This window comes from Thalia democratica, chromosome 4 (assembly GCF_965202585.1).
Source record: "Thalia democratica chromosome 4, ktThaDemo2.hap1.1, whole genome shotgun sequence".
NCBI classification, from domain to species: domain Eukaryota; kingdom Metazoa; phylum Chordata; class Thaliacea; order Salpida; family Salpidae; genus Thalia; species Thalia democratica.
Window position 1 is genome coordinate 55,875,445 of NC_139168.1, and position 23,530 is coordinate 55,898,974.

At 24.9% G+C, this 23,530-nt stretch overlaps 1 protein-coding gene across 3 annotated transcripts in view; it reads right to left on the reverse strand.

The window, feature by feature from the left end:
• The window catches only part of LOC145834105 (serine/threonine-protein kinase Sgk2-like), a 46,090-nt gene that overhangs the window by 19,268 nt on the left and 3,292 nt on the right, over positions 1-23,530 (reverse strand). For all 3 annotated transcript variants that reach the window (XR_014369775.1, XM_082941452.1, XM_082941451.1), the window contains exons 4-10: positions 18,336-18,414; positions 17,032-17,078; positions 15,732-15,873; positions 10,952-11,127; positions 6,862-6,967; positions 6,287-6,373; positions 4,032-4,127 (exon numbers count right to left, since the gene is read on the reverse strand). Coding sequence is in view for 2 of the 3 variants with exons in the window: in XM_082941452.1 (XP_082797578.1) it covers positions 4,032-4,127; positions 6,287-6,373; positions 6,862-6,967; positions 10,952-11,127; positions 15,732-15,873; positions 17,032-17,078; positions 18,336-18,414 (733 nt within the window). In the remaining variant the exon portion in view is untranslated. The remainder of the gene's footprint in view (positions 1-4,031; positions 4,128-6,286; positions 6,374-6,861; positions 6,968-10,951; positions 11,128-15,731; positions 15,874-17,031; positions 17,079-18,335; positions 18,415-23,530) is intronic.

Below are 23,530 nucleotides of genomic sequence, written 5' to 3' on the forward strand. Positions count from 1 at the left end.
CTCAAACAAATACGAAATTTAGAGTTTAGAAAGTAAAACTAAACTAGTGAAGTTAACTAATAAAAATTTAATAAATTTGGTTTTACATTTAATACTTTATGCGAAGTTAAGTTAGGTCGTTCTTTCTCAATCAATATTGTTTCCAGGCTGTAGATTTCGTTTTGTTTACATCGTTTTAAAACTTTAAAGTTTTGAACTATGTCAGAGTTTTGACAGCGTGTGCAATTAAAAACTTGGTCAAATATTGCGCTGTTTTAATCTGTTCTGCAGTGGTCTGTAATTCGTCGGAAGACTTTTTGTGATGTTTTCCAGTAGAGGAAACTCTGACTTAGTTCAAAACTTTAAATATTTGAAACGATGTAAACCAAGCGAACTCTACAGTCTGGGATCAGTATTGATATAGATGAAGCCTTCGAAAGAAGATTTATACTATTAAGAACAGCACACGAATAAACCTTCACAATAACGACTAACTTTTACTTACAACAGCTGTTGATCCACTTGACTTTTTTCCTTTAATATTAAACAAAAGATTGTAAGACTACTGAAATCAGAAGTAAAAAAAACATAGTTGTCGTGAGACTGGTCAAAGTCCCTCTAGTACCGCCTAATAAATTTAAAGCTAAACTACCTAAAAATGATGTTGCAAAATTTTTTTTGTTGATCTATTCTACATTTAAATCGAAAACAAATGCAAACTATCACTAAATCGAGCAACAAGACTCAGTTGATCAAGAGATTGAGACAGAAACTAAGTCTTTATTACTTGAAGAAAATTTATCTGCTGAAGAATTAAAGAAGCTGAAGTCTTGTCTTGGTGGAACTCAAACAAGAAAAATACACACGTCTTGCCAGGTTTGCAGGAAGGTATCTTTCGGCACCACCATCTTCTGTTTATTCTGAAAGGTTATTTTTAGAAGCTGGTAACTTGTACCAACAAAAGCGGAATCGATTGCTTCCAAAAACCGGCAAAAAACTTTTATTTTTTCATCACAACTTAAAAAAAAACAAGAACAAGTTTCTTTGCAGCTTAATGGCGTTGATATGAGTAAATGTTATTTAATAAACCACTTACTTTAATACATGTAAACAGTTGCTAAAAAGGTTATTTTTCATCTTATAGTTTAAAATTTTGTAAATAGAAGTACAATGTAAAAAAAAAGTTCGTTATTTTATAAAGGATTGTACCATACATATATTTTTCTTTTTTCGTCATACAAGGTACAAAATTCAAGTTCATTCGTATAAGTAGCTTGAAATATGATATTTAAACTAAGAGTTCGTGTAATTAGATTTTTTTTACAACATTCTTTTTCCTAGTGTTCAAATTAAATATTTAGACATTAACCTTGTGTTTTTTTTTAATATTTGTATCAAACAAAACTTACCAATCAATGATATATAATTAAATTTTATAAATTTGTTTTCGATTGAAACTACATAAAACTTAAAACATTTAGGATCCGGATCCGGCCGGATCTTGAAATAAAACATAGATCCGGATCCGGGCAGATTTGAAAAAATAGATCCGGATCCGGTAGATCATTTAAAATATGAAATATAAGTCGCTTTTTATAAAATGCAAAAATATTAAAAACGTAATGAAACGCAGCTTTCATATGCTATCCATTGTTTGATTGTTGAATGTTTATTGTTTAAATATTGAATGTTGAGTGTCACAAAATTATCCAATCAGAATGAGGCGTGAAAATAATGTAATTACAGTAACCTCTCGCTTATTTAGCACATTGTGTCCACCAAAAAAATGCGTAAAGATGCGAGAGACCGAAAAGATACGAGAGGTACCAAATATACTTACTATAATGGCTGTTTTTTTATTTTGCTTCTAGTTAAAAGTAGACTGGGGACTTTCCCACTTTTAATAATTTGTTTACTTTATTTATAAATATGAAAACAAAAGATAAAACTATACATATATTAAGGAAAAAAAAAATTATATAAAATAATAATACTAGTAGAGTAATTCTACTAGTTTTAATAACAAGCGTATTTTGTTTTTATCTTTATTTATATGTGACTTATTTGATACTTAACATTTATATTCTATTCTACTTATCAAATTGAATTTATAATTAAGCATTTGTTTACAATTAATAAATTGTTTGGTGTCTATATTAAAATTTGTTTCTATAGTCTTTTACAAAAGTATGCATTTGATTCTGTAATGGATTTCTTTTTTTGAACAAAAATATATAAAGTATAAGAAAAATGTTAATACTGAGGTATAACTAAATGTTTATCAATTAGTCAAGGAACATAAGTTTACAAATTCAAAAGATATAGAGAGGTGAAATAGCATTTAAAAACATATTTTATACGAAAGGTATACAATAAACCGAATTTGTGCAATATTAAAAAAAATTTAAATTTTTTATTTTTTAGAATTCTAAAATGCGTAACTAAACGACAGTGCGTAACGTCACTAGTGCGTAAAGATGCGAGAGGTTACTGTACATTTAAAACATAAGAAAAAGATAGAATGGTAGTATTACTATGATATTAAGTTTGTATTGAGATCTTGCTTAAAGATACAATTAGACCTATTTGTAAAACTGTGTTGTATTTCAATTGTATGTTTATGGTTTAAACATAAGAGTTATAGTATACAATACTGTTTTAGAGTTCTTTAAATATTTTATAGTTCATATTAGTTAAAGTTTTAAAGTATTTCTTACTTAAACTTGATTTATTATTAAGTTTTAATCCTCTTCAAAGTTAATTGCAAAAGTAATTGAACTCTTAAAGTATAGTTTATATAATATTGTTTTGTGGTTCTTTTTATGATGATACATTGCTCAAACTGACTGTCTGATTTGTATAAAATAGTATTTATATGAACTATTCTAATATCAGGTATTTAAATAAATAAGTATTTAATTATGAGTAATAGCCTCAACAAATTAAATAACCCACAATCTCTGTGTGGCTACAAACATATATTTTGAGTAGATATAGTAAATTAAAAAAAAAAGTTTCCAAAAAAACGTATGGACCGCAATTGTTCTATAGTGAATTATTTCAGAAATAAAAAAGTCATTAAATGCTATTTACTTTTAGAGTTAAAGACGTAAAACTTTTAAAAAACATTTCTTTTAAGGGCATAGGGATGTTCACCTTGATTTTTACAAATTGATCTTATTTTGTAAAGTTTAATCTTAGCTATTAGACGTTTTTAATCACTTGATAAAACTAAAAGTAACTTTCAAGATATAAGCTATCAAAGTCGGTGACCTCAATAGTTTCCTAATGGAAGGCACAAGTTAAAAATGCGAAAAAATACTATTTCACTAAAAATCTATCTCCTCCTTCATTTTTTAACCAATCTTCTTCAAATTTTCACAGTAATTCCATTAAAAATATCTAAATTTGTTTATTGCAGGAATTTTTTTATTAAAAAAAACCTAACATTAAATGTCTTTTTAAATATAAAAGGAATGTTTCCTAAAAGTTTGAGGTCTCTAGCTCGAAAAATGAAGGAGGAGATAGATATTTAGTTAATTTTTAAACATACGAAAAAACAGACCTCGAAAAATTTCCGATTCATACGTTTATATTGAAAACTTAAAAAAAATGTCTATATATCAAAAACTAAATAAATTTTAATATTCTATAAAATATATATAGTATCACTTTCATCTCAAAAGTTACTATAAATTTATTACGCGGTAAAATGTGTCCGATAGCTAAAATAAAACTTAATAAAACAATATAAAATTATAAAAACAAGCTTGGACCCTCATCCAATAAACATTTTTTATAAAGAAAATCTTCATAAACACTGTTTAGTAACTCAAATAAAGATGTAATATTAAAGTTAACAATAAATTAAATATTGAATGCAAAAGTTTTTTGAAAAAGTTGAATAAAACTTCAGAAGGTGTACAGCGGCGTAAGTACACGACAAGTGACTATATAAACTTTAAACTATCTAAAAAGCTATTATCACTAGACCGGTAAACTTAATATTAAATTTAACTGGTAGGATTTATAAACAATATTTAAAAACTTACTAGGCCATATAACATTTCGTAAAGTACAGCACCAAGACACCACCAATCTACAGCTTTTGTATAAGGCTGCTTTTTTAAAACTTCTGGTGCAAGATACTGTAAAAAGTTAGATAATATTTTAGATAATAATCAACTAAAAAGTCAAATTTTATAACAAATTACTTTTTTTTTGTTACTCTGTTACAAAATCTAGTTGACAGACTATATATTTTCTTTTGTAAAATAATTTCAAATCACGACAAATTATAATCTTTTACTTACGTAAAATATTTTACTTTTTGATATTAAAATAAATCAAATTTTCATCTACTTACTTTAAAAGTTGTATTAGTTATGTTGTATTAGTTATTTTATAACTCTTTGTTTTCTAAATGTTTACTTTATTCGTGGTTCCTTTTAGGAACATAGTTTTAGCTTATCAGATTGATCAATTTTAATGATTAAGTTATGTTTTAGTTATATGTTTGTGTTAATGTATTATATACTTTTAGCTTGGTTTAAGTTTTAAGAATAACAATCAAAGTTCTCATTTGAATACATGGAAATAAGTACAAATTTATCAACTGACGAATTTAAATATATAACAATGTTTCACTCTATTGATCATGAGATTAGTGAGATCCTCAACTATAGTTAATGTAGTATACTAGAATCTGAGTACACTATAATTAAAACTCCGATAGTTTAAAATAAGATCTTTTTAAATTAAATAATTAAAATTATAACATGTCACTTTTCAACGAAAAAAAATAATTTAAAACATCACCATTTGGATTACGAGATTAAAGATAAGAACACCCATACAGTTATAATAAATGACATTCTGGCTTTAATCGGTGTGTTTCAACTTTGTAGTTTTTATTTCAAATTAATCATTTAACCAATTATATAATTACGAACTTGATATCAAAATCAATATTAAAAATCTATTTGTAGTAATATTTCTGTATATTTTTAAATTTTATTGCGTTACGTCGTTTCCCTGCAGAGCAGTTCATCAGACATAAACAAAAGCTGTAAATTTTTGTCCAGAAAGCCGAAATTCTAGCGCTCTAAGATTTTTAAACAAAACTAATAAATTCCGGATTTAACAAAATTTATCCAAGTGGGAGCGAGGCGATTTTTTTTGTTTAAACTTTGATATCTTTATAAGTATAAGATAAACTTTCGAATAAACTACCATAAAAATACTTTAATACAAAAATATCGTATTTACTTTCTCATAGTTTAAAAACATTTTAAGGTTTTCTAAATAAAATGATTGATTTCTTCAAAACTTATTCAGTTAAAAAATAATATATAATGTAAAAACAAATTGTGCAGTTATCTTCCTTTATTGTACCAACATATGTTTCTGTGTGTTAACGAATCAACACACTTCAACTGGGTTGTTAAATGGAAAGAATAACTCATTTATATTTTAAATAATATTTTTATTTATAATTATAAAATATTATTGTATAATATATTATAATATTATTATAAAAGAATAATTTATTTATATTCCAGTGAAGTTATTTCACTAGGATCTTTTGTTAGCAAACGATTAAACCTATATTTTGAACAGTTATATATAATGTAAATTTAAAATGGAAACAGATTATTTTTGTACGAGTTTTAATTGTTCTAATTAAGATCTTTTTTAATTTAAAATGTTGCTTTTTAATAAATAAATAGTTTGCTAATTCTTTTTAAATTTGGAACTTTTTGATTAAAACTTGATTAGTTCTTGCAAAAGTATCGCTCTGTGTATTTCTGACACCTACCCTTTTTTAATGTATATATACTTTTTGCGCTTATTTTAATTACTCTAGTTAACTTACAATTATTTAGGCGTTTTAAGCACGATTTTAATTTTACATGTACATATTTTTAAAATCCTTAGACTTGGTTTGAATACTGTAATTATAATTTTTTTCTTTATTATCAAAACTTTATACTAAGCACCTAATAAACAGTTACAACTGTTACAAAAAAAAATATTTGAACTTGCCTTATTTTTAGTCTTAAAATAAAAACATTTCTTTCTAATCTCGTTAGTAAGCAACTTCTTAAAGTCTGACAAACTTTATTTCAATATACTTTTAGCTCGAAAATTAGATAGATATAATCTTTGACTACATAAAAATTCAGTTTTTGAACATAATAAAGAATATTGATTTTGTACGGAATTTTATACTTAATACAAGTTAAACACGATTTGGACCCACTATTGGCCACCGACAAAAAACAGTTTAATTCAAAAATTATCTGACCTCTGGAGTTCCACAAAAAGTAGTTGTAGTCTGATTGCTTTCAATTCCTTCTTTACATAATCCAAAATCAGTTAACTTTATGTGTCCCTGCAAAAAATAGTAAGTAGCTTAAAAAGTACTGCGAAGTATAAAAAGAAATATAAAAATCAAACAAAATAAAACCTTTAAAAAAATAATTCTTTAAAGAAAATTAATTAAATTCGGTGAGTTATTTTGTTTTTACATGATAATATTTGCTTCTAACAAATATAGAAACTTTAAAGCTATAAAAAAATAGTTCTCTAAATATAAAGTTATAGTGAAAGTTTATTCAATATCATTATCTAAAATATTTATTTTGAACACTTTTTTTTTGGCTTAAAAAAGCTTTCTCAATCGGCAGTATGCATTAAATCGACATGTTTCTATAAATTTATCGTAAACTTCGTATGCAACTTAATTTACTTTTATATTTTCTACAACTAAGCTTGTTAATTTAAAGTGTTCTTTACATCAAATAAGTAATCTTTACAAATTATATAAATTGATAAAAGTTTGTACATATAAATAATAAAAACTTAATATTAAATTTTTACATCACAGTCAAGAAGTATATTTTCGGGTTTTAGATCTCTATAGATTATGTTGAGTGAATGCATGTACCCAACTGCGCTTGCTATCTCAGCTGCATAAAATCGTGCTCTGTTTTGTAATTAATATTTATAATTTTTGTATACTTTTAAATTATATAACTTTAAATTTTGCTATTTAATACTTGTTTTACATGGTATAATGCTTTAAATTTAGTCTTATAATACATTTATAGTTCTGTAATAAATTGAAATAATTCAAAATAAATTTATTAAAGTTAATAATTGGGGTTAGAACAGAATTATAAAACTAATAAATTAAATAGTTTTACAATTAAACAAGCATTGTTTTTCTTAAACTTTAGTCTTTTAATGTTGAAAACTAAACTATATAAATTGCCTTAGGCTATAAACAAATGGTATTTGTAAAAGAAAATGTTTTTAAGTTTTTTATGCTAAAATAAAATTATGCATTGATAAACTAAACGTGAGAATTCTAATAGACATGGTCACTTGACTGAGAAAAACAATAAAAATTAAGTAAAAATACATTGATTTTTTTTTTCATTTTGACCATTTTTGAGGTAACCTTAAAAAAGCTTACTTAAAATACAATTTTCTGAATATTAAAAAAAAAGATTCTGATACAACAATTTTAAGTTAAACGATCTCATTTAGTTAAATAAAGAGACTGGTTGCAAAGATTTTATATTAGTTTTAAAAAATATGCTTGTAAGTAAATTTTTATTCTCAAAAATAACTATTTAAATCAAGTGTATATGAATTACAGTGTTTTAGTACTAAATTCTATTAAATTATCGTAATTTTACATAGCAAAAATTACTGTATTATATTTTTAAATTAGTTAAAGTTTAGAAACAGTTTGTGAATGTATAAATATATTGTTATTTGTAAGTTTATATTTTATATGAAACAGTAAAATATAAAATGTAAAACAAATCTGAAAAAAAACGGTATTTTAAGTAACTAAACTTTAAACTTAAGCTTATAAATGTAAGTACTGTAAATTATTATTAAAAAATATTGTATTGGTAAAAAATATCAATTACTAAATAACCAAATCAATAAAACAGTTTATGTAGTGTAAACTAATTCAATTGAAGCCAGAGTGGCTATTGAACTATTGATACAAATGAACAAATTCAAGTATTTAAACTACAAATAAAAAAATACTATTTAGCATTAGTTTTCATTTGTTATAAAAAGTCATTACTAGTCGTTTTTGTTTCTATATATATACGTCTACAGATTTTAAATAAAAATATTAAAATTATGCTTATTAAAAATTAATAACAGTAAGAAAAAATTAACAAATCATCAAATTGTTTGCAAAACATAAATCAATATTTCTTACTGAAAGTGAACAAGATTTTTAAATTTTTAGAGCTTATACTATAGTGTATTAAAAAATATTTAAGTATAACTTTTTATTTTTTAAAAGATATTGCAAACATAAGCTTCCAATTAAAAATGCAAGATTATTTGTTGATGGTAACTTCTTTTCTTAGTATCAATATTAACCATTGTTGTACATAAAAAATAAATTTTGATACATGCCCTTTTAAGAAAGTTTTATTTTTATTTTTTTCTAAAATAATTGTACGAAACATAAAACAGTTAACTTATAAACACTATGATAGACTTTGAATCTTAACAAACGCTAAAAAGTAACTAGTAGCCTAGTTATTTATGTAAAAAGTAATACTAAAATTAAAAAAAAGTTTACTCCTTCCCCCTATGCTCTTAATTTGTGAAAAAAAAGTTTCAAGAGTGAGTGTTTATTTTTTCGTAGTAACTAAAAATTTCAAAAACTACAGTCGTTTTTTAACAGATATTAAATCAATTACAAATAATTTAATTTTATACAAACCTTCGGCTGTTTTTATTTAGTTTATATGTGATTGATAACGTAACTTAATTAAAGTTGGAAAAACTAAAAAAAAATAAAATTACGCTCTTTCAAAAATAAAATAAGTACTTTCATATTAAGTAAAAAAAAATTAACGTGTTCAGGGTGGCCAAATGTTTATGGCAAATTTTCTCCAGATTTTAAAGTTTTTAAAATTACACGTTTTAAGGTCTTTTTTTAGCCAATACTTATTTTAACAGTTTATTACTAACAAAACAATGTTTCACTCCTATACTTGCATATAGGAGATCCTCAGCTGTTGTAAATAGGTTTTATTCAAATAGAAGGTCTTTTTTTAGCTTAAAATTAAGTTTAAGGTTAAAAACTGTCTTAAATAGTATATTGTCATTGAAGAAACATCTTTAAGCTTCTTTAAATGTGTTTTTTAATAAAAAAATTGATGATGACAAAAAAACTTTATCTATACGATAGATTTATTGTGTCAAATCGAAATATTACTTCTGTTTGTTATAGTCTATATTTGTCTAAACTATTTATTTTAATTCGAAAAGTTGTTTAAAGTTCCAGATTTTTTAGTGATTTTTGTTCAAAGTTTTAGGTTTTTTCAGGATTCCAAGTTTTTTAGCAACCTTGCGTGTTATAAATACTTACTCCTTTAAGTTAAACAAACATACAAAATTTGTAGTTTTTTCGAGCAAAATACCTTATGTTTAAAATGTGCTTAGGGAAAGCAAAGTTGCTGAAATATTTTTGTGTTTTACTATTTTTAATTTTTAAGTTTATATAAAGAACACTCTAAAACAGGGTTTCCCAAATTAGGGGCCGTGACTAGTAAAGGGACCATAATTTTAAACTTATACTAGATATTCTTTAGTTTATAAAAAAAGAAAAATAAAGTTTTAGGCGTATTTAACGGTAGTTTTGAAAACTTATACCAGATATTACGGAAAAAATTGAAATTAATTTACACAAGACCAGGGCTTCCCAAAGTGGGCCATTTGAGAAAGTTAAGGGGCATATAACCCATATTTGAAACTTACATTAGGTATTCCTAATTAGAGTTGATGTTGAAGAGAAAAAAAGGTCTTAGATGTATTTAAGGGTAGTTTTTTGAGAACTCTTATTGGAGGGGCATTGAATTTTTAATATCTTCAAAGGGGGCCTTATAGAAAAAAGTTTAGGAAACACTGCTCTAAAACAAGTAAAGAGTTTTAAATATACGTTTATTTTTAGTATATTAAAATTTTAAGACATATATCTCACAAGTAATATTATACATCTGTATTGTATAGACCAGTGTTTCTCAAAGTAAGCAATTGTACATCACGAAATCATTTTACTGTGCGGAAAAACTTGGATGATTAATAAAGATACTTTTTAATTAAGATAAAACTATAGAAAATTAGCTAATATTATGTTAATACAGATCCTAAAGAAGCAAGTTCGTTGGATTGTATAATAGTAACAACAATTTTCGCAATACTTGTAATTATTCAACTGCAGATGTTTTTCTGTGTTAAACAAGTTTACATAACTCCACGGCGTTCAGTAAAAATTAGTACTGCAAGAAGAAAATAGAAAATAGTTACTAAGTACACTTTATTTTATCTATTGTATCTAATATTAATTATTAATCTATTATAACTGTGGATTATATTTTAGTAAATACACATACCATATTAATCTGCTATATCTTATCTATTTCTTGCAGTATTTATTTTTACAGGACTCAGTGGAATTGTATTAACTTTTTATCACAGAAAAACATATGCTAATTAAATAAAAAAAAGTACCGTGCAAATTTTTGCTATTACTCTATTTCAAATAAGTAAAAAACTAATGTTTTATACTTTTAATTACCTTGATTGTTCTAATAAAATTTTAATATATATTGGTAAGATTATTTCTTAAAATGACTTAATATTCGTAGTTACAATCGAAACAAGTATTAATTTAATTATCTGATGTGCACATAACTTTTATACATTTTTTGTGCACAGCTTTAGAAACTTTGGGAGTCACTGTTGTTATAGAATAAAGTAACTAATTAAATAAAATTGAACTTTAACACTACAAAACTAAACGCTTAACAAAACATTTAATTTACTTTTAGTTACAAAAAAAATGAAATATAGTTAAAAACATTTATAAAAATATGAAAACTATATAGTTTTTTCAGTAAAGAGAATGAAAGTCTATTTTAACCTATATTCCGAAAAAGTTCTTTCTCGTTGCAAATGGAAAAACAGCTCTCCTCCATTTACATAGTCAAGCACAAAGTATAATTTTTCAGCAGTTTGAAAACTGTAGTGAAGTGAAACCAAAAAAGGATTGTCAAAATTCTTCAATAAAACATTTCTTTCAGCCATGATATGTTTTTGCTGAGTCAAGTAAAAAAAATTAAAATTTAGTTAATACGCTAAATATTAAAATAAAATAGTTAACATTAACGTTTTAACTAAATAAAACTCAGGTATAGCCAATTCTTATGATTAGTTTTAAAGTAATTTTAAAACCTTAAGCAATTAATTTCTTTTCATTGAGTATTATTTTGATAAAGATAATCGAAGACAGAAAAGTATTAAACACACGAAAAATGACGTAAATTTCAAAACCGGAAACATTGTAAAAACTAAAAACAATTTTATTTATACCTAATTGAAATTCCACAATTTTTTAGATATGATGCTTTTAAACTATTTGAAACTAATTGCATAACTTTTAGTTCAAAGTGTAAAGTTATATAACTTAATTTTTTATTTAACTTAAAATAAATGAATAAATACAAACATATTAATAACAAAAATAAGCAATTTTTAAACTTTTAATTACATAACACAAAAATAAAATATTATGAGGCACAAGTTTCCTTTATTTCTTTTCTACCAGTTAATATATATTTATGTTATTAATTGGACACTACGGTCTTTTTCGATAGAAATATTTCGTTAGTCTATAACAGGGGTCGGCAGCCTTTTATTAGTGGTGAGCCAATTTTTCTAGCACTTTACAAAAAAATTTCCTACGGGCCGCAGTATAATACTTTTTTAAACCAAAATGTGGTAAAATAAGTATTAGTAGAGTACTATTAATGAGTAATTACCAAATTGTGACACTAATTGTAAGCTTTTATTAAACTTTTTTTTTAATACATACGTTCTGAGCAGAAAAATACTTTGCGGGCCGCAGATTTTGAATTTCAGGGCCGCACTTGGCCCGTAGTTTGCCGAACCCTAGTCAATAAAATAGACTAGCTTGTCAGTCAATTTTATATAAAAAAATAACATAAACATTATTAGGTACCGATGGTGTGGGAACTCTTAAAAATAATCTATTTAAAACGGGAATCATAAGTAATAAATGTTTTATGGTTTAGGGCGTGGGAATATTTTGTAAAAATAATGCATTTTGATAAGCTTTCCAACAATAAAATTATTTATTTGAGAGAACTAATGCGTTTTTTAATGCATATATAAGCAGTTTCGGGAGAGCATTCGGCGGTTATTGGTGTGCTTTAAGTTAAGATGCATTTCAAACATGTTAAATTTAAGATTCTTTCTTGATTAAGTTATAAGATACTTATTACAATTGTATTAATTTGTGTTTAAATGTAGTTCTAGTATAGAGTGATGTAATTGTATCTTTGTGTTGTTTAGTTTATGTAAATAAATATACGTGTTGTTTTGATTATTGTACTAATCTACTTTACTAATCCCTATTACCCCATAATATAATCTGTGTAACGGGATAATTCAAAACGCAAACAATTCTAATTAAATTCTAAAACATATTACGTCCTTAAATTAATCAGTTTTAAAGTAGATAAATTAATTTTCCATAAACGTTCGAAGTTATTTTTATAACAGTTAGAAAAATGTTTACAAACATTGAAAAGTTTGTTTCTTTTTTTTTTTAATAAATTTGGGTTTAATTTGCAATTTTATGTTTTTCCATATTACGAAGAGTACAGCGATGATTTAAGGCTGAAAAATATTTTCAGATCTACTTAGCAAAAGCAAAAATATATATATATACAATTACTTGTTTTGTGAAGTTCGTAGATGGTAAAGGAGGCTCTAAACTTTACTTGGGTGCCAATTATAAGTTTGGTAAAACAAGATAAGTTTTAAAGACTTAGAACGTTGAAATTAAAAAAAAAAAGTTGTTGAAATAAAAATTTGTTTTTATAAATTAAAAAAGTTCATCTAAAAGAGTTAAATTTTAGTAATTGACTTATTGTTAAAATTTGAACACGGTTGAGTAAAAAATGAAGGAAATAATCGACTTTAGTGAAATATTATTATTTTGTGTTTTTGGTTGGTACTTTCCATTAGAAACTTGTGAGTTTACAATCGCTTATATCTCAGAAGTTACTTTGAATTAGGTTGTAAACGTCAGAAAGCTAAGATAAATCTGTCAAAAATACGATTAATATTTAAAACACAGGTGGACCCCTATAACTTTAAAATGTTTTTTTTATTTATGTTTTGCAAATAAAGTTTTTGATTACTTAGTAAAATTTTATGGACTACGTAAATAATTACACACAAAATACTTTTTGTTTAACTTATGGTATTTCTAACCTGACATCTAAAGTTCATTATCGAAAGCCTTTATACTTTCACATTTACTTAATATAAAGAGGTATATATTTATAACAAAAAAAAGTTCAATGTACTTTCAAGCTTAATGTTTAATCATGAAACCATCTTTAAAAACAATGATAAATTTATGCAGTTAGAACCAATACTAAATTTATGAGTATTATGATGTAAATAGTTTATAAGATTCGTTAATCTTGTAAAATTTTCGTTGATATGGAAAATCCTTGGTCTTTGTTTTTTATTAAAAACAGTTTTGTGTTATGAACTGTTGGGTTGTACAGGGATGATAGTCTATTAATATTTTCCAACTGTTCTAGCTCTAAATAGAAAGGTTAAAAAACAAGCTTATGCTTACTTCAACTCTTTTGGTCTATGTATCACGGTAGGTGTCAGAAATGCACGAAGGGACACTTTTACACAGTATAACTTATGCATAGCATCAGTTTAGCACGGATTTTAGTTTTTTATTTCCTATCACTGTTACCCCTAACTGTAAGGACCTATCGGTATTTTTTATTTATTTATTATTTTTTATTTACTATCACTGTTACCCCTAAACCTTGGTCGGTAAGCGGTTCCTTCTACCGGCTAAGTGAGCGGCGGTTTACAATTTGTAGCTTAAACAAGTCTACCGTGTAAAAGTGACTACTTGTTCAAAAGTGACTACTCGTTTAAAAGTGACACGTCTTGATGAATCACTGTGGAGTCATCACTAGTGGTTACAGACTATAAGTAAAAACTATTATTAATCAATAATAGAAGCACTTTCAACAAACGCTTTATTATAGAATCTTGAATTCAGAATCGATAAAAAACGTAGTTGAGTACAAACCTCCTTTCAGTACTTCGGTAAAAACAAATATTTGCAGGAAATTAATAAACTTAGTAAAAACCATTGTAATAAACGTAACCTATAAAGTAAAGTTCTTAATAAACATAATATGTGAGCTAGTTATTTATGTCTGACAAATTTAAAGAATATGATTAAAGCGCACAATTAAAAAACTCTAAACAAAAAAACAAAATACAAAGTCAGTGCAGTTGTGCTAGTAGCAGTGAGTACCCTTTAAAACAGGACAATTGTCGTTCAATTAAGAGCATAAGTCGGTAAAGAAATTTTTTTACATGTTGATCTTTTTTTAAAGGTTTTTAACTTAGCTAACAGTTTCTCTTTACCGATTCTTATAATGAAAATTGTGGCGACCAAGTCGGAGAATTCAGTAGGATTTTAATGCAATAAAAAATAATAAAGGCAAAAAAGACCACTACATTTAAAATTTACCATCTTTTTCAGTTTTTAAGCAATTTTTCTCAAACTTGTTTAATATAATTTTAACTTAATCATAAACAATCCTATTGTAAGTTTTTTTAAACTTAATTTAGAAAAATTATCTAAAAAAATATTTTTTCCTTCTTTTAGTCATTAAATTTTTATCAATTTTTTTATTGTCAAAATAGAAAATTTTCTTATAACGCATAGAAAATTTCCTAAAAAGTTGAGGTCAATAGCTTAAAAAAATATTTTTAGTTATTATTTAAATATCCGAATAAGTTAACTATAAAAGAATTTTGGTCTGTACGTTTGTATCAAATTTTTTTCAAGTAACTATGTCTCAAAAGCTAAATAAAATTTTTGCATTTTCAAAAACAAACTTGTATTTTGTACTTTAAGCTTTTATATAAGGACTTATGTTTCTTTGTAAAAAAAAACCTAATCTCCCTATGCCCTTAATGTTGTCTTTAAGACTACAGCATAAGACAAACCTTTACATTGGATTGTGCGCAACACAGCTCAGATATACCGACCATAAAAAATCTTCAAATGTTGCATATATCAAAATGATACTATACTGAGCTTTCAAAGTATGTTTGTAGATTAAATTGTACAAACATTGACTAAAAACTCACTTGTGAGGTGATTAAAATAGAACAGTCTATCGCTAATAGTAACAGTATGGTGGTAAACTGGGCAGATCATGTATAAAAGAAGCTACAGCCATTTTTTATCCATTAACATACAAAAAAAAAAATTAAAAAAATAATAATAAATTCATGTCTAATTGTACACATATCATAAAACATCACTTAAGTTTATCAGGTTTTAAAACTAATTCAATACTTTATTAACAGTCACTTTAAAAAAAGTGTGACTTTTTGTTTTAAAAACTTTAAGATTTTGCATTAGCAAGTCTTATTGAAAACTTTTTTGTATAGTTTTGCAGTTTATTTTATTTCTACTGTGAATCATTTTTACTGAGGAGACAAAATATGACACTTTTATTTATTTTTTGTTATCAAACTTTCATTTAAGCCCTCAAAACTAAGCACAGTTAAAGGAAATTATAAAAACTTATTTAATTAAATAAACAATTATGAAAAACCTCGTTTCGTCTTGTAATAGACCTTTTCTGTAGTACTTTAACAGCATAAACTTTGTTTTCTTTTTTATGCGTAGCAAGCAAGACTTTACCAAAACTACCTTTTCCTATGACCAGCTTGTAAGCAAAATCGCTAGGTTTCGCACTATTATTATATATATTTGTTTTATATAAAAACGACTACTAGATTTTTGTGAACTTTAAACATTTAAAAAAATTTATAAAGGTTAATTATGATAACTAAACTGTTAAATTAAAGAATCCAAATTACTTACAAATGAGATTTTAGACTATAAACTTTCTTTTAAATTTTCGTTATTTTAGTAATAATTTCCATATATAAAGTTGATTTTTTTAAGTTGTCGAGGACGGGTAGGAGTCTAATATGCAGAAGGGTCAAATTTACACGAAGACGCTTTTGCACGAAGGGTCACTTTTGCACGGCGTCCATTTTGCATGGGTTGATTTTTTTTTGTTTTACATTAACTTTAATTATTTTTTTTTTACTTTTACTATTACTCCTATCCCTTACCCTTGGTCGATAATTTTTTTATCCTTTTTTTTTTTGTTTGTTTATAATTTATTTTTATTATTTTTTTAATTACTATTTTTTTTTTGATTAATAAATTTTAATAGATTTTTTTTTCTCTTTCTTTTATTACTGTCACCTTACCTTCGGTAGGTAACTTTTTTTTCTTTTTTTTTTATTACTATATTTTTCTCTATTTTTTTTGTTATTTTTTTTTCTTTATTTTTACTATCACTGTTACCCCTAATCTTGCCCTTGGTCAGTAACTTTTTTTTGCTTTATTATTGACTAATCTTATTTTTTTGTTTTTAACCTTTTTTTATTTACCTTATTTACTCTCGTGCAAAAGTGAGCCTCTGTGCAAAAGTGTCTTTGTGTAAAAGTGACCCCTCGTGCACAAAGGACCCTTCGTTCAAAAAAGTCTTCGTGCAAAAGTGTCCCTTCGTGCATGTTTGACTCTCCGTGCAAAAATGTTTTCGTGCATATTAGACCCGTTCCCGTCTAGAACACCATATTAACAATTTTTTCAGCATATATTGTTTTGGCAACAATGAAGCTAACAAAAAATACAACATGCTTACTCCTTGGATATTTATAACTTTTTAAAGTATAAAATTTCATATTCTAATGAATAAAGTAAAATAACATTCTTCTTTTAAACTATTGTCTTTTAACCAAAAAAATACTTATTTTTTAAAAACTATGCATTTATTTAACTTTTTAGAATGCATTTGTGCTAATATATGGGAGATAGTATAATAAGTTTCAACTTACTAAGGATCAGCACTTGGTCCTAAATTTATTTCTGATCCTTCTTTATTCTGAAACATAAAACTTGAAATACACATAAGGAGTAAAATATTCGTTGAATGATATATTTTGAACATAATGGCATATTAAAAAATTGTACTATATATTTACATTTTAATTAAACAATGTTTTACTTGAAGTATGATTTGCTTAAAACACTGTAATAAAAATTTATGTAGTCATTACTTTTTAAATGAAGAAATCAAAGTAAGAAATTAATAAGTTAAAAATATATAACTTGATTATAACTAGGTTTTTAAAAATATAGAAGTATTTAGAAAACAATTTAATTATCAAAAGACATTAAAAAATGTAGTTTTTTATTATTAAATGTCGTTGGAATAACCTTATTAAGTCTAAAAAAAATTTGAAAACTTATTTAAAACCAATCTAATACATCAGTGAGATTCTTTTAGACCTCATTGGATTGTCATCTATTCTGATTTTTAATATAAAAACGTACTTTTAATTACTCATTAGCTCAAATTATAACACTTCAAATTCTAATGGAATGTTAAAAGAGCCATATCTCAAACAAAAAAAAAAAAAAAGAAATCTACCAAAAGTTAAATTAATTAGGATTGTGATGGTAAAAAAATAAAAAAGGTATTAACAGGTTTGCCAAAAATTTTTGAGAAATTTCTTCCAGGTTTTCTGATTTTCTTCCAAGTTTTTTAAATTACTTCTTTAAAATAGTTTAAATTTAAGTTCAAAATTAATTTTAAGGTAAAAAACTGTGTTAAATACTACAACGACATTGAAAACATATCTAAAAGCTACTTTAAATGCGTTTTTAACAAAAAAAAATTTGATGATGAAATAAACTTTTTATCTATATGATGGAGTTTTTGTGTCAAATTGAAATTTTACTAATTAACATGTAAAAATTGTTTAAAATTCACAGTTTTTTAGTGATTTTTGATCAAAATTCTAGTTTTTTTTTTCAAAATTTCTCTAATTCCAGGTTTTTTTTAGCCTAAATTGTCAAATTCAAGGTTTTTCTACGTTTGCAGATTTTTTGGCAACTATGTATCAAAATAATAGAACATAATCGCTAAAAATAACCATATTTAGTAAGTTTAAATTTTTTCTTTACTTTGTCTAAAAAAAAAAAAATTTTTTGATAAATAAAAAAAAAAGCCAAAAAGACCATATGAAAATTATAATGTTATAAAAAAGTTATAAAAATAATACATATTAAGAGATAATCCACATTTATTCAAAAGTATTACATTGTGAAATATGGTGACCCAAAATACACAACATACCATAGATTCAGCTTCATCTATTTTGTTGCTTATTCTGTTTCTTGTACTGTCTAGAGCTAAAAATGCACGGACGTCTGGGCTGTAGTTTTTGTATTTTTTACTATTTAACATATTTTTTTCATAAATTTTTACATTTAAACAATACTAAGTTCAGTTTACTAGATTTAAGTTTAATAAAACATTTTTGATTATAAAACTTCTATAAATTTTTGTTATAAGTTTCTATATAAAGTTTCTATAAACGTGAATTGATTGGAACCATTCAAAATATTTGTTTAGGAAATATAACAATGGTTTCTTGTAACTATATTGAAAGTTTTAGAAATTTTAGAGTGTATAATTTATTGTTTTTTTTAGTATAACAATCAATAATACTTGTTTTATGTATGACTTTTAAAAGTTGTTTTTTTAACAGCATAAGGGGGAGGTTCAACATTTTTTTTACAAAAACTATCGTTGGCTCTTAATTGAAAGCTTACAGTATATACGAGATACTTTTTATAGAACATAAAAAAATCAATTAACTTTTGAGATATAACCAGTTTTGTAAAAAAAATCCGATACAACCGAATGGAATCAAAATTTTCAAGATGGTTTTCTCAAAATTTTGAAAAATTCACTAAGAATATATCTCCACCTTCGTTTTCAAAGCAATTTACTTCAAATTTTCAGAAAATGTTTTTTTCTGATATTACAAACAACTTGTAAGAAAGAGATTTTTGAAAAAAAATTAAAATAATTTATTTTAAAAAAGTTAAATAATTAGTTTTCTACAAATTGTTCAAAAATTATTAAAGATTAATCTGCGAAAGTTTTAAAATAATTGCTCAAAAATTGAAGGAGGAGATAGATTTTTAGTGAAATAGTCTAGTCTTGCTTTTTTAGTTTGCGCCTCCCATAAAAAAACTAATGATCTCTCTAACTTTGATCGCTTATATCTAAAACATTCCTTCTAATTTCAAAAATCTATAATAAGTAACTAATAGCTTAATTATTTTTTTTTTTAAAACAAGACTAAATTTCAAAAAAAGTGTTCAACTGGAAATAAATATAGAACTTCGTTTATAATAACTATTTGCAAATCTTGTCAAATATTAAATTTTAATGTAGTCAATGATTATACATATTGAATATTTCAATCTGAATAAAAATTTTATTATATTATAAAATATTAGAATTAAATAGTAGCTCTCTAAAATTTTATTTTACTTTATGCTTTTTTCTTAAAATATACGGTCTTTAAACAAAATATTCTTTTTATATTTGTAACAGCCTGTAAATGTTTAATAGATGTTAATTATAAAGTGTTGATAATAAAAATATACTTTCTAATGAAATTATTCAATGAAAATTATAAAAAACTTCTTAAAGGTATTTTCATAGGTATATTATTTAAAACTGTTTAAAAAACAATAATCTTAATTTTCTACATCATTTTAGTTAGTGTTTTAATCTACTAAACCAAAATATTTTAAATAAACATAATTGAATTTTGCAAAAAATATATCACATTATGAAAGTCTACTAGAGTAAGGATAAAAAAATTATATATGCAATATACATTTGTGTAGTTTATCATAAAATTTTGGTCAATAGTACTCAACAAGAATTTCCAACTAAACATTTATTTAGCTATATAATAAAACAGAGTTTGTTACATATGTTTCACATATACAGTTGTATATGGTCCTCAGGAAACGTATATTTATTATGGAATTTTAGACTATTGAAATTTTAAAGAAATTATGACCTTATAATAATTTTGATGTTGAAATATTGTGTACATTTTGCTGAGATATATCATATGCTGTACTGTTTTGTTCTGTTATTAATTTAAAAATTTGTGTATTTTGAAAAAGTTTACTTTGCGTAAAACACGGAACAAAAAATATTGAAATTATAAAAATGTTTTCAAACTGTTCGTGTGCACGGCTTAAATTTTCTTTACGCTTAATTAATTCAGGTTTATTTTTGCAAAAAAGGGATTTTTGAGCATGTATACAAACAGTTTGCCTTTTTCTTTTAATATTTTTTGTACATAGATTAAGTATTTTTTACAAACAACCAAACCTGGGAAAAAAGTAGATTGAGACCAATTAATTATCTAATGCAGGGTTGCTAAATTTTTTTGAGAAATTTCTTCCAGGTTTTTTAATTTTCTTCCAGGTTATTAGAAGTACACATTTTTGGGTCTATTTTTAGTTTAAAATTAAGTTTAAGGTAAGAAACTGTGTTAAATTTTATAAAAAAATTGAAAAGATACTGTAAAGCTACTTTAATAAAAATGGTTAGAACCATCAAAAATATCAGTCTCAGTCTTATACAAACGCTTTGAAGAGATCTTTCGTTTATTAAAAAACAAACATTTTTAATTCTGTAGAAAACAAAAAATATACTAGCAACTAGAGAAATTTAAATACCGTAAATTAAATATATTTAGTAAAATAAAAAAATTAAAAATTACCTATTTACTAAAATTCTGAATTTTATACTTTTACTTCAAAATTAATAGAACACTTATGTTTGAGATTAGTCAGTAAAGTTTGATATAATTTTTTTAGTTTGAGAAACTGAGAAAACGACACTTTAGAAAATTATTTTTGTTTACTGTAACTAAGAAAAACTGTTTCTATAAACAAACAAATAAAAAAATCCCCTAATATTGTACTTGATAAAGAAAAAAACTTTTGATGACATTTTGAACATTTTTTTAAAAACTATTCTTTAAAAACACTGTATAAGTTAATTTTATGCCTTAGTTTTTTCAATCCACCATTGTTCTGTGTAGTCTAAATTAGTTCTTACAGGGCTTTCTAAAAACTGGACTGTGTATGCATTTTCAATCTGTTCTGGCTTTTTTTTTGTGAAATTTACTATAATTTATAATTAGAGCAAATTGGTATTTTATTTCATGGTTTAGTTTTTTTATTTTTCCATATGTTTCTATGGGCATTCCACCTCTTAGTAAAGCTGTTCATAGTTTGTCCAATTTATAAATTTTTCCATGTAGCTGCATATTACCCATAATTTTTGCAATTTAAATGTTGTTTATTTTTCATATTTTGTATTGTTTTATTATTATTTATCATACTTTTATTATTGTTTCCAAAATTTCCACATAAAGCACACTTTTCACATTCAGCTGTTTTGTTGTTTTCTTATTTTGTAAAATTATTTTGTTTATTAATATAAGTGTTTTTGGTCTCTTATAAGTTAATCTTAATAATTCTGTACTATTATGTTGTTCATTTTTGCTAAAGTTTATAAATTGTTTAAAGCTGGTTGCCCAAGTCACTTTTTCACTTTGTTCTGATTGTTTTATGTTATTTGTATTATGATCTTTATTACATACTTAATCTAATTCATTAAAAGTATTATTTATTATTTTTTTCTAAAACTTGATCTACAGCATTTAATTTAAAAGTTAATTGGTGCCTGTTCATAATCTTCTGTTTTTTCATTTAATATTTCAAGTCTATTAGCTTTTGATAAAATTATCCCTCTTAAAACATGTTTTGGATGGTAAGAATTGCCATTTAAATATGTTGCTGATTTTGCTGTGGGTTTTATTGTGGTTTACTGTTTTAAATCCGTTTATTTCAAAGTTATTTATTGTATGTATTATATCGAAAAATTCCAGTTGTTTTCCTTCTTCTGTAGTTGAGACTTTTTTAAATTGTAGATTTAAATCATGGGATTGAAATCTTTTGGTGAGTTCTTTTTGAATAAAATTTGATCTATTTGCCGGGCACAAAAAATAATGTGGTCTATGTATATTTTATAAATATAACAGAAGATTAAAAAGTTTACTTTTTTGGTTAAGAAGTGGAGGGCAATATTTGCCCGTGAGACGCTGAAATTGTCTCCTGTGGGTATTCCTTGGTTATTTTTGTATAAGATGTTTTTAAAACTAGCATAAATATTTTCTAAGCAGAACATTATTGTTTCTACTATTTGTTTATTTTGGTTATTGTTATAACTAGAACATACTTTTAGGCAATCTTCAACGGAGTTTTTTATCAGAATTCTTTTGAGGGATGGGTGTAGGTTTTTAACATCTGCTGTGATTATATTAATTTCTTCTTTAATTTCATTTTTTTCAACTAAATAGATCTTCTAAGTATTGGTCACTATCTTTGCAGTATTCATTAATTTCAGTTTTACAGTAGTTTATTGCAACATTTTTTATAAGGTTTTTGAGCATGGTGGTAATTCTAGATAAAAAAGTGTTGCCTAGAGCCCAAATCATTCTTGTGGGTATTTCTCTTATATTTTTTGTTTTAATTTGTTCTGGATTTAATTTATGAGTTTTGAATGTTCGATAGGTATGTCCTAGGTTATCACTTGAAAATATTTAGCTTTTTGACCTGTAAACTTTAGAATTAGATAAAGTATGTAATAAAGATCATAATACAAATAACATAAAACAATCAGAACAAAGTGAAAAAGTGACTTGGGCAACCAGCTTTAAACAATTTATAAACTTTAGCAAAAATGAACAACATAATAGTACAGAATTATAAGATGTAACGTTATAAGGCGTTAAATCCTGGAGATCCTGATAAGCTAAGCTTATCGGAATGTATACCACAGATGTTCTTGTGCTAAAACTTTATTTCAACTAACGGCGTTTCACTGCTCTCAAATAAATTTAAGAACAGATCTACGGAGTCTATAAAATGTTAACACACATTAGAAAAAAAGCAGAAAAAAGCATGTATAATTATGTATAGTATTTATCTAGGTAGTAACTATAAATGGACTTTATGGTTTAAAAACAAAGTTTGGGATAAAAGCATAAAATTATAAAATTGTCTACAAAAAAAAAAAATTTAATAAAAGTAGGCACTAACCTCAAAAAGCTCTAAGAATAGGCAAATTTTAAAAATGAAAATTAAATTGAGTTGTGCAGAAATGTTACGTCATAATAATTTTAACAAATTGTTCAATAATTTATACAGCTTAAAAACATGAAGTATTAAACTTGCAAGTATATGTGAGTTTTGTGAAATAAATTAGTACATAATTTTTTTCACAGGTACGGTAAAAGGCCAAACATGGAGTGGAGTATTGTTTCAAAGATCAAACATGCATCCAACGGAGTAAGTAGAATTTGCCCAACTTGCAATACAGAAAGAGCAGTAATTGCAGCAGAAGATAAAGACCTACTTCTGAATAAGCGGCAAGATTTATCG